The sequence below is a fragment of the Candoia aspera genome, chromosome 2 (assembly GCF_035149785.1).
Source record: "Candoia aspera isolate rCanAsp1 chromosome 2, rCanAsp1.hap2, whole genome shotgun sequence".
Taxonomy (NCBI): domain Eukaryota; kingdom Metazoa; phylum Chordata; class Lepidosauria; order Squamata; family Boidae; genus Candoia; species Candoia aspera.
Genome location: NC_086154.1, coordinates 226,189,674 through 226,204,478, shown reverse-complemented (window position 1 = coordinate 226,204,478; position 14,805 = coordinate 226,189,674). Strand labels below are relative to the sequence as shown.

Below are 14,805 nucleotides of genomic sequence, written 5' to 3'. Positions count from 1 at the left end.
TAGATGTAACTTCTCCGCACTACAGGCATAAGTATTTCATAGCTTCTGAAGATGTCATGCTGCTGTAGATAGCCCATGGCGATGGAATTTTTTAGTCTTGTTTCAACAATAAAATGGCTGGAAAAACAACACAGACCTACTGTAGGTATGGTCCTCTTTACTAAATCAGAAATAATTGTGATTTACAAGTGTGCACTGAAATCTGGCAGTTTCTAAGCAGACTGTTAAGCTCACTCTTTTTTCTCCTTCCCATACTTGGAAGCATAATATACATCATAGGGTTTTTCACACATAATGGTACTACTAGTAATAACAGCAATAATAACAGGATTGTATCCTAACCTATAGCATTTAAAACCACAAAATACATCTAATGCATTTAATAAATAACCCCAAAATAACTGCCAAAATACTCAAGATCCCATGAGGCAAAATCTTAACCAATTGACTTTTAACATTTTTCTGCCTTTTTTTTAAAAGCATAAATGATTATGTTAACTTTATACCTTCTGCATGAGAACGGTTCATGTAGTATTTTACAATCTGGGACTAGCTGCAAGGGATTATATCTGAGGAAGTATGCAGTATGGGAATGAATTCAAGCATGACCTGGGTGTGCTTGCCTTTTTTTATTTCAAAGTTGTATACATAAGGAACTGCCAAGTGAAAACAGTTTGAGCTAAGTTCGTTTTCTATTGATATGCTTGATAACCAGTTTCATGCCTCTGGGTACCTTTGAAACAGGTATCACTATCACTTATTTCAGAAGACCAAAGGGTAAAAAGAACACCAGGGGAAAAAAAAAAACCATCCTAAATATAAACTGGCAAACAGATGGATACACATTAATTTAAAACCAGACAACTGTGACTGTGTTCTTTACAAAATACCCAGTGGCTTAAATCCTAAATTTAAATTAAATCTTCATATCTGGAGGGTTTGAAAAGCCCTCCAAGGATAGTGGAGGTATTGCACAACACCACAGATCACCCCTAATCAGGAATAGTGTAAGACTTCTCTGTTGAATTTGAAATGGTATCTTCCTGTCCCAGCTCTCCCATGTGCTTCACCCCACATTCTATAACATGGTCATGATTCTGCTAATGTTGGTGCTGCTTGAAAATGTACATTTTAAATGTGGTTCTCAATGAATATCTTCCTGTTGTTCCATGTTGGTTCTCATGCATCCCTTTAACTAAGAAGCAAAAGGATCACACAACCAGTACCCTTACTGTACAGCAAGATACTCCAGATTTATGTCCACTTCTACGCACCTACTGATTTCAGCCCATTACTGTGGGTTCAGAGTAAAAGGGAGACTAAAACTGCTTCAAAAATATTGTCAGTTGTTTAACTCCAAAGTATGAAGTGCAAATGCTAAATATCACCATGGATTAACAATGATATTGAAGGTGGATCAGATGTTGGAATGTTTTGCTTATCTGAGAGAGTCTTGCATAGAAGTTGCTGCTGCTGGGAGGGACTCACCTTAACAGTTTTCTCCTTCAAAAAACGATCAGGAAAAAGTTGAATGAAAGGATCTAGAACCCAGAGCCTTAGCCCTGTGGTAAAATGGATTTCATGGCAACTATGTGAATGTAAATGCTGAATGTTAAAAAGCATGGCATGGTATAAACTGCATTAGCAAAATTTTAAATGGATACATTATATTTTCTTGTATGTTTTTGTTACATTATGAACTTACGCTGTAAACTGTTTTGGGAGCAGTTTGCTATTAAGATGGTATAGAAATATTTTAAAATCAGTAATAAATGTAAAGGCAAAACAGTTGTAAGATAGAGTTTATTTGAAGCTAAAACAGGCCATTTAAACCCTAACCAGTGTTTCCATGATGTTGAAATTATGGTTTGAAACTAACAGGTCAGTAAAAATACTTGAGGTGTTATCTGACAATAAATCATTGCTGGCTTGACTTTGTACCAGCCATTACCTATTTCCTTGCTGTTATGTTGGAGCTGAACCATTGTTCTACTTTTGCTTTGCTTCAACAATAGGTGGGTTTAAAAAGAAACACATAATCTTAAACTATCTCATTATGTTCATAGAGGTTATTTTCCAAGGCAGTAATTTATTCTGACATTTTCTCTTGTGTTTTAATTTACATTATAATCATATGGACAGTCATTGGTTGTGATTATGGGAGAAATCTCTTGTTCTGCATCTTCATATTCTGCATATATAGCTTTCTTAAATGTGTTCAAACATACATGCATTTCATATATAGATGCCTGAATTTTCCTCCCTCCCTCTTCTATCTTTTAGGGCCTTTATGTCTTTGTGGTATATTTCATTTTACACAACCAGCTCTGCTGCCCTGTAAAAGCAAGCTATACAGTTGAAATGAATGGAAATACTAGCTCTGGTTCTGCATTTTTCACTCATGGGAGTGGCATGCCTCTGGCAGGGGAAGAGATCAGCAAATCTACTCAAAATCTTATTGCTGCTATGGAAGAGGTACCTCTATTACTTTACCTTTACAAATAAATATACTAACAACTCTGAAATGCAGGTATGTTCCTACCTGATCCATTGACTTTATTCATTGATAAGCTTTATATCTTACATTTCAGTCAGGAGCTCAAGACTGGCACACAGAGCATTCCTACCTATTTTCTCTCACAACCAGAACCCTGGAGGTAGATTATGCAGTGGGAGAGTAGCTAGCTCAAAGTCACCCAGTCAGCTTCTGTGGATGAGGGAAGACTAGAACCTCTTTGCTCACTAGATCAATTAATGTTTCAAAAAGGGCACTCAAATTAGGTACAGTAAGAACAAATCTTTAGTAAAGCACAATTGTAAATAATAAAAGATTCATAGTGCAGTTCTGTAGATAATCTCCTTTTTAAATGGTTCATTACAATTAATGAATATTTGTATTCCTAAGAAATCTCTGGACCATAAGGAAGTCTGAGAGAAGGAAGATAGATGCTTTTGAACTGTGGTGCTGGAGGAAAATTCTGAGAGTGCCTTGGACTGCCAGAAGATCCAACCAGTCCATCCTCCAGGAAATAAAGCCAGACTGCTCACTTGAGGGAATGATATTAAAGGCAAAACTGAAATACTTTGGCCACATAATGAGAAGACAGGACACCCTGGAGAAGATGCTGATGCTAGGGAGAGTGGAGGGCAAAAGGAAGAGGGGCCGACCAAGGGCAAGGTGGATGGATGATATTCTAGAGGTGACGGACTCGTCCCTGGGGGAGCTGGGGGTGTTGACGACCAACAGGAAGCTCTGGCGTGGGCTGGTCCATGAAGTCACGAAGAGTCGGAAGCAACTAAATGAATAAACAACAAGAAATCTCACTGGATCCAGTGAGTCTTACTCCAAAATAATCTTACTCCTAAATTTTCAGTTTAGATTGCAATTAAATAATTAATTGCTTGGTGGAACAGCCCTCTTTGTAGTCAGTGGCATTTATATCTCAGTAAGCATATAAAATCTACATTAACAGCTGCACAAGAAAGAAATCCAAATGACAAGGCAAGCAGCAACAGCAGATTTTCCTTCTCCTTTGTAACCCAGCAAAAAATTCCATTGGAAGAATGCTGTTGGGTTCCCTTGGGAGCTCTGTGATAGTGATGCCATCATTACTTTGGCAGAAATCCATGCTGACTGTCATATCAACTTGAGCAATTACTTTCTGTTTGATCTTAATTCACAGGTCAGGAAAGTGAGCAAGACAAAGAAGGTGCCACTTTCTGTCTCCAGGCCATTTCAGGCTTCATATAAACAGGTCATTGGATTTGTCTGGAAAATAGACCTGTAAACTATACATGTCAAAAGCATCAGTAGTATACAGTATGCATATTATTTTCAGCAACTCTGCTCTATTTCAAAAGTGCTGATATCTCCATTCCACTTCCAAATGTGACCCAGTTGTACCATATTACAATTGCCAAATTAAGAAATTTTAGAAGTACAGAAAGGGAGAGAATATGCCCCTGATGGTGGAAAGCTGGATCTTATAGCACATCCTAATGGCAAGTGCTTTATAAAATAATATACATATAGTATTTGCACATTACCCTAGCTCATCATGCTTATCATCTTAATCATCATTTAAGTTGCTGGAACTAATTGAGGTCAAACTTCAAGATACCAGTAATTGGAGTCCCTTGATAATTTTTTGCAGCTGGACACAAATGGGCTTTCAAAAATTCTCCAATAAATTTGTTGGCAGAGAAGCTTGGGATAGGAAATTTCTCTGACTATCTTCAGGGAAAGAAAAATTCTCCAACAATTCTTCAATGGGCAGACTGTGCCTTCCTGATGACAATAGCATCACTACTTAAAAAAAAAATTAAAGGAGTTCCCTAATGACAACCTTCCTTGAACTTAATTGAAGTCCTGGAAGCCAGAAAGATGATGGCATCATGAGAGACAGAACATTCTGTCATGCATTTTGGCCACCTCATAGTTAAAGCGCAAGGATATCACCTTCCACCCAAAATAATTTCTCTTCTTTTCTCTCTTGAAAGAACTTCTAAAAGCAAATTCTCTTTCATCACATTGAATGAAAAAAGGTAGAAAAAAAATGCAAAAAGATTTCTTTGCCCAACTAGAGGCGATTGGAAATTGAATTAGCATACCATATTAGAGGTGTGTATGTGTGGTGTGTTTGTGTATGTGGCAAGGGCTGAGTACTGTTTCTTAATGTTTGTATTTTTTACCTTCAGCACAAGTGTCACTGTATACATTGTTTAGCTTCATTCTTTATGGACTTTTTGGGTCAGCAGAGATTTGAATTTGGGATGACCATGTCCCATGCCTAGTTGTTGTACATTTATTGTGTACTTGTGGTAGCAGCACCTGTCACAATAACAGTCAATCAGTGTACATTATGTGGATGTTAATCATAAACCATGTTTGGCAAAAGTTGTGGTTGTTGACTGTTGAAACATTTGTGCCCCAGTTTTGCCTAGCTAAACATGTGTTCTTTGTTTTTCTCAAACAAGCTCCTTTTCTCTCAAATAGCATCAAAAGTTAACCAGAACATACTTAATCTATATTTTAAATAACAAATCCACTAAATGCTCCAATGAAATAATATAGTAGCAGAGAACAATATAGCTACTCAAAACCATTTAAAAATAATTCTATTACCAACCACTCCTTCTGAAGTAAGCAGTCAATTACAGCAGAAAGCAGGATTTACCCATCCTCTGGAAAGCCACTGAAGAGAGGATGACACAAAGCTTCCTTAAGCAAGTGTGCCAGCACAAGGTTATTGTCACAGAAAAGGGTCCTTTTCTGCTCCACACTAATTGCCGTTCTGGAGGTGTTCAGAGATGCAGAAGGGTCTTTGACCCTCACCTCAGTAGGCAATCAGTGTTGGCCGAAACAGGGCCAGTCTTCACATATCCTGAAGGTCTCAGGCCATAAGGCAGCCTTAAAGTTGCTACTGCTGTAATGTTGGCCACTCTGTCTCCTTCTCTTTGGACATCTCTTGTGGTATTACAGAGCTCACACATAAATCCAAAGCCAGTTTGATATCAGTTATGAATTCCATCTTTTTCAGTGTTTGTAGCTCTACCAATTATTATTTCACAATGAAAGTAACTTTCATCTTGTATATACTTCTACATTATTATTTTATCAAGAATGGTCTGTGTTTCCCTAAAGGAACTGGTGGCTAGTCCTAGAGAAGCAGGCTTCCTTGTGAGTAGTATTTTTGGCAATATCATCATACCTTAGTCTAACAATTTGTGGGCCTGGCCTAGCCGTTAGGTAGAATATCATGAAAGATCTGCAATTTCTTATTTCATAATATTGAAGTGTTTTTACTGCTAGGGAAAGGAGAGGTGCTTTGTGGAATTTTGTAACTCAGGACCCAACATTGGGAAATGCCATAATGCTAAGGAAACAGCGGTTGCTCTAGTTCAGTGTTTCTCAACTTCAGCAACTTTAAGACGTGTGGACTTCTGGGGAATTCTGGGAGTTGAAGTCCACATGTCTTAAAGTTGCTGAGGTTGAGAAGCACTGCTCTAGTTCTTTTGCCTATATGCACATTGCTAGGGCCAGGACATTTGGGATGAACCTGTTGTATCTCAACCAAGATAATGTTTTTCTGACTTGCCAAAATAACTAAGTAAATAATGATGATGGTATAGTTTGCTGTTTGAGGGATCCTCTAGCCTAGAGAACAAATAACATCACTGGGAAGACAATGCAGAGTGATTTTTGTGGCACCCCTTGTAAAATCTATATACTTCTTAATGCTTTTTTAAAGATGCCAGCAGACTGGGAGAGGGTGTCCCTGAGAACAAGTGGCCAGGCCAGGGCTGTGTTTAAGCAAAGCCCACAGAATGGCAGCGCCTACATAGCTGCTGGAGGATTTAGGAACAATTCCTTGGTGGCAGATGAAGAATCACAAGAGTTTGATGATTTAATATTTGCTTTAAAAACTGGTAAGTACAATATATCTTCCTTTCTAAATAATCAGATGTGATTTTTGCAAATGTATTTTGGCTTGCTGTTCTAATCAGAGTAAAAAAGTTGCCTTGTGCTGAACTTAATATACATTTTATTTAAAGAACAAAAAGGCAAATTGAATGAAAAAGCATTTAGCCAATATATGGAAAGTAGAATGTGTTTTCTTATGTTTTTAAAATTTAGGATGAAGAAGGAAATACCATTCTTATATAAATCACAGGCTACTATTTCAGAGGTAGAAATGCTGCCATATATCCAATTTATATGGATCCAAATGGGTTTGCATTTATATGGAAGCAATTGTACATGAATCAGAAATACTGTCATGGACTGTGCAATTATGCCACCCTGCTGAGTTAGGCTCCTCATAGCTATATGAAGAATATTAACTATCATCCAAGAATCAGATTAAGATTACTTCTATGTGATCAGGCAACTACAAAAGTAAAAGATGGATAAAATCCAATCATAGTGTTAAAGTATGTCAAAAAAAGGGGCTATTGGGATTTCTTGGTTATGCAGAAGATGAAAAGGTGAAATTTATGGATAAGAGTTCTACAGATCTCCTAGAACAGTGGCAAGACAGCATTCCATCCATCATATGTTTTGCACTTTGGTTCACAATCAACCATAGTCACTATTACTTTTGGAGGGTACATCATTTGCCAACCTAAAACCTGTCTTAGTTTGAAGGGCCAAGTATAAAGCATACAAATATGAATATGATTACTGACTTCAAAAGAGCACTTGTTTTTCTAATTTATATACATCCCTAGTTACACGTACCTGAGTGCAAGCCTGATTATGTTTATGCATGGGTCAATCAGCAGCACAACTTCTCAGTCTTATTTTTTTGGAAAATTGGTAGTTGCATAGCCAGACATGACAGCAAATGACATGATTGTAACACTGCTTACCAAGGCATAAAATGACAGAAATATGCTGTATATGCATATGCATGTGTCTTTACTATGTGAGAAGGACAAGTGCCATGTTATATAACTTTTTAAAAAGTGCTAATTAAAATAGGGTCAAACTATGAGTGCCCTGAAGAAATAATTCTAGATGCCTCATGTCACATAGGCAGAAAGTCAAGACTAGCTGCCTAAAGTACATCTTAAACTTGCTTTACAGGTACAGTGAGTTTCTTAGGCAGACGGCTGGGAGACCTTTGAGCCATAATCTGCATTTAGTTTCACTGGAGTTAGTTCTTAGGTAAATTCAGTAGGCCCTTGTTTGTTCATGAAACCTTCACATCTGAGCTATAGTGTACTTGTTTCATTCCCTTGTTAGACCAAAATAAATAAATAAATAAATAAATAAATACAATTATTTCCTACTAGAAGGATATACTGTATGAAAAAAAGCGCAATTCTGCTAGAGCTTCCAATATGAAAATAACAGTTGTTTACGTTGCCAATAAAAAAACCTTGTTGGGCGTGTAAACATAAAACAGGTGAGAAACTATCAATAATACAATACAAGTTTTTGAACATATAAAAGGCATTGAAATTGCAAGATGAGATTTAATATTCATTTGCCCTTTGCAATAATAGATATCACTGCACTGATTTTGCAAGCCCAGAAGATCATAAGCATACTTTAGATTTGTAATTCCTGTTCAGAATGGAAAGCAATGTCAGACTCATATCTCAGAGTTTTCTTTTTTGACTGCAAGTTGGTCTGAGCTGATAAAGCTGTTCTTAGCAAGACAGCCTGAAAAACAAACTTTAGCATTAGTATTGGAAATGTACACGCAACATTTTCTCAGAAATCACAGGCTCAGTGTGAAGTCATTACATAGTCTTACAGGGCCTCATTGCTTTAATCTGAGAACATGCTGCCCCTAAGAACTCTTCTGTCTTGTGGTAAACACTTCTAGATAATAGCTTAACAGTCTGTGCAGAGTTTTAAGTTGTTCTTCCATAGAGGAGTTTATACCGTATTTTTATTCCAAAAGAAGATTATCAAATCCTTAAGAATTCATTCATGGCATGAAAAAAAGTAATTATAGTCATGTTGTAATTTAGATCTTAGAAGAGCAGTAAACTTAGTAGGTTATTTGTTTAAACAATCAGCGACACAACAAAGCCACACATGTATAAAATAGGAAATTGCAGGTCAATCTATTTGGCTTTGTATGTTGTTTTTTTAATGGTAACAATGAGCTGTCAACTCTGGAAATTCCATACTGTACAGTTCTGAAATAGCAAGCACATGAAGGAACATTTTGTCATAATCCTCAAGCAGAATTTTTTCATAAATTCATAAACTGATTTATGTCAGTTTTACTCTGTCTGCTGCCATCCAGAGGAACTGGGCTTCAATGTATCATCCCAGCCAGCACTGGCAATTTTTTTGGAAGGTCATTGTAACTTTATAGAAATATCCCTTGTTTTGAAACCCATAGTAGCTTAGCTTTTTCCTTTTCTGTTTTCTATACTGACTCATTTTCCAAGGATTCTATGAGAAACATGGCATCATCAGTCATTTTGTCAAGGAACAGAAGGGGCCCATGCTCTAGGAACAGCTTATGTGCAGTGATACTTGATTTTAGAAATTAGAAGTTAATTCACTGCTTCAGGACTTCTGTTCTCTACCCTCAAACTTCTGATCAACCTCCCTCACTCAAGGATTTTTAGAAGGGACCCAGATTTCATCATCATCTTCCATTTTAATTTTCCTGTGTCTTCAACTGCTAATTCTTCTTCTTTTCCTTCTCACTAAACAACTGTAAAGCAGGAAAAGATTTAAAAAAGACACACTGCTTGCCTAACAATAGCAGTAGGAACCTGCCTTGTAAAACACCTTTAAGTCATTTGATGGCATGGAGAATATTGTAATTTGGTTATGTCAGCTCCTGTATCTTTGAATTAAAAGTAGACAAATAATCCTGGACATGTGTAACAATGCAATCTAATATGCCACGTTTTCTGTCTGATTTGTATTTTAGAAATTGCTAGTTGAGAAAGTGGTAGCATTTGGTTTCCTGCAAACATAGCATATTTCAAATGCAATGAGCCAGATTTATTGCTGGTACAGCTCCTTTGAAGCCTATGCATCTGCAGCAGAAATAATTTTGCCCAGTCCAATGAATCTCTGCAGCCCTTGCTCATTTGTAACTGGTTTTACTGGCAAGTAATGCCTGGAATTAATCTCTTTTGACATTACCATGTTTAATTATGCTTGCATGCACTTCTGCACTTCTGCATAAAGAGGATTTGCAAGTCTTGAAATGCATAGATAGGGGTTGGGCAGTTTTTTAATGTTTTATTTACTCGTCCTGAGACCAAAAACACAGTATGTTTACTCGGGCAATAGCAATCAATTGGTGCCACTTGCAGAAGAGAGAATGTGGGGGTGGGGAGGAGAAGCTTTTCCACCTTTTTTTGTTCATGAAGAATTCAAACTGTGCTAGAAATGCTTATTCCATCATCCTAAAAGGCTATGCCAGAAGAACTATATCTCTATGGAGAAAATATGGAGGCATTACACTGACAACCATATTCATCCTGATGTAATGTTGGTTCAGGGAATCTGCCAACTAGTACAGGCCTTGGCCAAGCTTTCTAAAATGGCGTAACTATAATCTGAGATCACCACTGATGCATTGAGGCCCTGTCCCTCATCAGGAAGATGCTATGTTTGCAAGTGAGGAGCCGCACTAGCAATTGGACAGTGCACAGGAGGAACCCAGAGGAGCAACTGTCTTTCCACACCTTGGAGGTTTACTTGCATATTCAGGATTGTGTATTCTTTTAAAGACACATGTTTCATGAAAGTATATCAGAAAGGACTCTTAAGGGACATGATGCTTAGAGACTACATGAAAAAATAAAATACAGTGTGTGTGAATGTATAAGAGAGAGAGGACGTGCGCACATTCATATAAATTAAGACTGGAGCTAGGCTATAAAAATCTGGATGACCAGTAAAGATTTTTTTTTTTTAAATGTATCTCCTTGCTGCCATCTAATAGACTTCTGGAGTTTTGCAACCCAGATCAGGTAGCCCTAACATAGTCAGCAGCTCAAGTCTTAAAATATTGTGAAGACAGTATTGCAGTAGTAGAATAAAATATGTAAAATCACAGCAGTTACTGTGATATTTGTAGTTTATGGATCAAAAATTCAGTGAGGGGACTGATAGTTAAGAAAGAAAGAGAATTCAAATGTGGACTAGAAATAATTTACTATGGCCTAAAATGTTTTAAATTGGAGGAATCTTCTGTATTAATCTCAACAAGAGTTAGCTAAAGACAATTTAAAGGCTAGCAGCATAATTTTTGATATGACTGAACCTCTGCATTTTGAATTGTCTGTGAGTCCCTAAATCCAGCCAGAACTATTAAAACTGCACTAAGAATAGGGAAGCTGATCATCGTCATCATCATCTGAGAAGCACGTTCTCCAGAAGATAGATAGATAGATAGATATAGATATAGATATAGATATATATATATATATATATATATATATATATTTCTATCCTGCCTTTATTATTTTTTATAAATAACTCAAGGTGGCGAACATACCTAATACTCCTTCAAATTCTGCCTTCCTTTCTGTGTTTCAGGTGCTGGCCTCAACATCAGTGACACTGAGTCTTGTCATGGCAGCCAGGATGGAAGCACAATAGTTAATTCCCAAATTGTTGAACTTCGAAGAATACCTATAGCAGACACTCATCTCTAATTCTTTTATCTTTTCAACATGCTGCATTCTGCTTTTTATGTCTGTGTTTTCTTTGAATGACAACAAAAAAAAATCTCACTACATATAGCTGTGTAACAGAATGCTGTGAACTATATGACTGAAGAATTAACCAGTTTTGTTTTTTAAGTGAAGGAAATAACCTTGTATTTTTTTTACAATAAGCTATAATGACTCATGTATTGCCATTAATTTAGATGAACCTATTCTATCAAGTCAGCTAATTTTTAAAAATTAACTCCTGTGTGTATGTCTGTTTTAATAAAAATTGATATAGTCCATCTGATGGAGATGGTGTGTTTATCTACGTGTGATGGACCAGAAACGATATGATGGTTATTGAGTTGCTATTTATTTTATTCCCATAGATATTTTTCAAAGTGCGCTGCCTTTTTTTCCCCTTTTTTCTTTTTTTTCCCTTTGGCCCACAACAGAATGTCATTTTACATTCCAAGCAACAGAGAACATATTATAATCAGAAATTCACATGTAGATATGCTAAGCCCACAGGCAGATAATTAGAAAACACTTCTCCCAGTATGAACTAAGACAGGAGTGAAAAAGAAATTGGCCTATAGTGTCCTATCTGTGGTCCTTCCTAAGAGGCAGGAACTTAAAAAAGTGTTCTTGGGGTTGGGTTTTTTTTTGCATTTTGAGGTTTTTCAAAAGGTTTGTTGCATTTAAAAGAAAAGTCTTCATATATGACTCAGTGTGATTTATAGCCCCAGGAGAATACAGACTTATTATTAGGACACTTCATGGATCATAAATTGTGAGAAGCAAGGGTGCCAAGCAAAGTCCCTGATCTAAATGCATTTCTGAATATACATGCCCTACTCTAGGTGTCATCATTTTATTTTGACACCAGATTCATTGCATGATCTCACAGAATGACCAGGTTGACTCAATAAACTTCACCTGAGATCTTGCAAAACCACCATATTCCCCTGAGAATTAAGTAATCTCACACCATCTCACATGAAATCTTGTGAAATCTTACGAGATTTTAGCTTTATTTTTTCAAATTAATTTTAAACCAATTTGAGAGGTCATAAACCCTGTTTAGAGAAGAATGAATACAAACCTTGCTGCCCATGGGTCCTTTGCTGTGCAAAGCATTTGAAAATTTAACATGAGCAAAGCCATGGTCCTTAAAGTAGCCATGTTCTTCAGGATGCTTGTGTGGCAGTATCCTTGGACATGTGCAGTCAAATCAGCTGGGGACAGACTTGTGCAAGATTTGAATCATAAGGGTTGTCTGTGTGTGCCAAGGTTTTTTTGCTTCAGATCTTGTCCTTTAATGTGGACAAATTGACTGGCTAGCATTCTTAGCATGGGCCTAGCATTACATAGAGTGTAAGAGGAGGGAGTTGGATCCTGGCTTAAAGTAGCTACTTCCATCAGCTGTCTTTGAACGTAAACAGATTCAGAGTAGAAGTGTTCATGTCCTCTTCATTATGCATTTATTCTTCCCAATGTAAATGCCCACAAAGACCTTTACCCTAAGTATTACTTATTAAATATACTGATTTGAAAATGTGTGGTATGTTTCTATTCTACTACTCAGAAGTAGAATAATCTACCAAGTGGATTGAAGACCGGTAGAGGTATGCTTACCATTATATGAATGTCTACCTGTACTTATCTTCTATTTTTAAATTCAAAGAAAAAGAATTGGGGTAGGATGTATTGAGGGGAAAATCAATAACACTATGGCATGCATCACTGCATTCAATTTATTTTAAGAGACTACAGAAGAAGAATCAGCACTCAATACATGTGTCCTGAAATTTCTTGGTGCTAAAGGCAACTAGGGACAAGTTAGTAGCAAGTACTAGGTTCTGGAATTGTATGTTCCTGATTGTGGCTTCAGTTGCATATATTGAGCAATGCAGGGTGCTCTACACTGCATGTTCCTCATAGTTGGTAAGATAAGCACCACCATGTTGGCTTGCAAGATAATCTCTAAATTAGAGATATGGTTTACTCTTCCCTTCTCTTACTAAAAAGTTTTGTAAAACTTTGGTTAACCAAAACCATGGCAGGTGGCAGAGATCAATATCTTTGAATCCATCCAGTGATGACCACTTTGTAGAGAAGATTGTGACTAGGAATGTAAAAGGAGTAAATAATAAAAGGCATGAATTAACAAATGGAATGACGAGAAAAAAATCGATATGTTATATGTTTGTGAAACTAAAAGGGTGCAATAAATCTAAAAGTGCTCTGATTTGTAGAATGGAGTTGATAAATATATAAAGAGAAGTGAGGGTATAGGTTTAATTATGGAATAAAGGGCAAAAGCAAATGCTGCTCCAGTAAAATATTAGAAGATGATGAAGAATGTATAGGCCTTTGTGGAATGTTTACTTAAAATGAAAAAAAATGGATGGAGAAATGTTACAACATGAAAATGATGAAAGGTAGTGGCTAGTATGTGATCTGTTGTCAGGAATGATCGTTTGTTGAAAGAAGTCAAAATGGTTCTGTATAAGAATGTGTTTCTGCCCATTCGAGTTCAGCATGTTAGTAGAAACACAGAAATGCAGTTGGACTGGGATACTTAAGAAAGTGTGTGTGTGTGTAGTAAAAGAAGATATAGAGTCAAGAATGAATGGTTAATGAATGAATGTGTACAGAATATTAAAGTGAGTAACCAGTACAAAAGGAGTGTTCTGAGGCACCTTGGTCAGACAGAAAAAGAGAATTGAATAGAATTGAATTGTGAAACAATTATATGAAAAAAGAATGAATGGATTAAGGGAAAAACCAAGAAAGATATGGTTGGATTGAGTTGATGAGATTGTCAAAAGAATGAAAGGTGATAAAGGAAAAAGGCAATTTATGAATCAGTGTGAAGACAGGGTGGAAGCAAGGAGGGTTTATATGGCTAGAAAGTAGAAGTGCTGTGAATGGTATTGAAATAAACTAGGTTTATTGTTCACTACTACTCTTCACACTTTGGGCACTTCCCCACAGACATGTTAATGTGTATTCCTCCCATCCTTGAGGCAGCAGAAAGATAGGTCAACCTAATTTGCACTGCTCCCATGGCTGAACTTTAGATGCTCAGCAAGGAGGCCAGGGAGTGGTGTTGTCCTTATAGATGTAACAGCCGAGTTTCAGGACAATTGGTGAATGCCCTGATTTCCTTTCCTTTCCTACCCAGTCCCTTGGATGCAAGAAAAGTAACCACCAATTGCTCCCTGAATGGTGTGATGGGGCATGATTGGGAAGTGGGTTAAATCTCTCTCCCACGTCATACCATTATCCTCCTATGCCCTACTGAACATTCATCTGGATTTGGTGAAGGGCAAGGGAACAAGTCTACTGATCTCCTGGAAGACTGATAATCCCATGTCACCCCCCCCCCATGAAATAAACTAGCAATTTAAAAAATCTTGGGTGGATCCATCAATCTCTTTTGCAGTAATCACATATGGAGTCTTCAAGGATAATGTTTTTTTTTTAAGTTCAAGCCTTAACTTTCAGGGGATTGAGAGATCATTATTCCCATGTCAAGGAGTAGAAGGAGAGGCAGCAGCTGCCAACCTGTCAGTGGTGTTGGGAGCCCTTTTCGCAAGGGATCCAAAGGTCCTGCTTAAAGGTTGTCACCTGCTGGACTAGGAAAGGTTTCCC

The 14,805-nt window shown here is 37.1% G+C and overlaps 1 protein-coding gene across 1 annotated transcript in view; it reads left to right on the top strand.

Annotated features, from left to right (window-relative positions):
- Positions 1-12,663, top strand: part of ADGRV1 (adhesion G protein-coupled receptor V1) — a 252,597-nt gene extending 239,934 nt beyond the window's left edge. The window contains exons 87-89 of the mRNA XM_063295429.1: positions 2,284-2,475; positions 6,252-6,429; positions 11,030-12,663. Coding sequence (XP_063151499.1) covers positions 2,284-2,475; positions 6,252-6,429; positions 11,030-11,148 — 489 coding nt within the window. The 3' untranslated portion in view covers positions 11,149-12,663. The remainder of the gene's footprint in view (positions 1-2,283; positions 2,476-6,251; positions 6,430-11,029) is intronic.
- Positions 12,664-14,805: the final 2,142 nt, after the last annotated feature.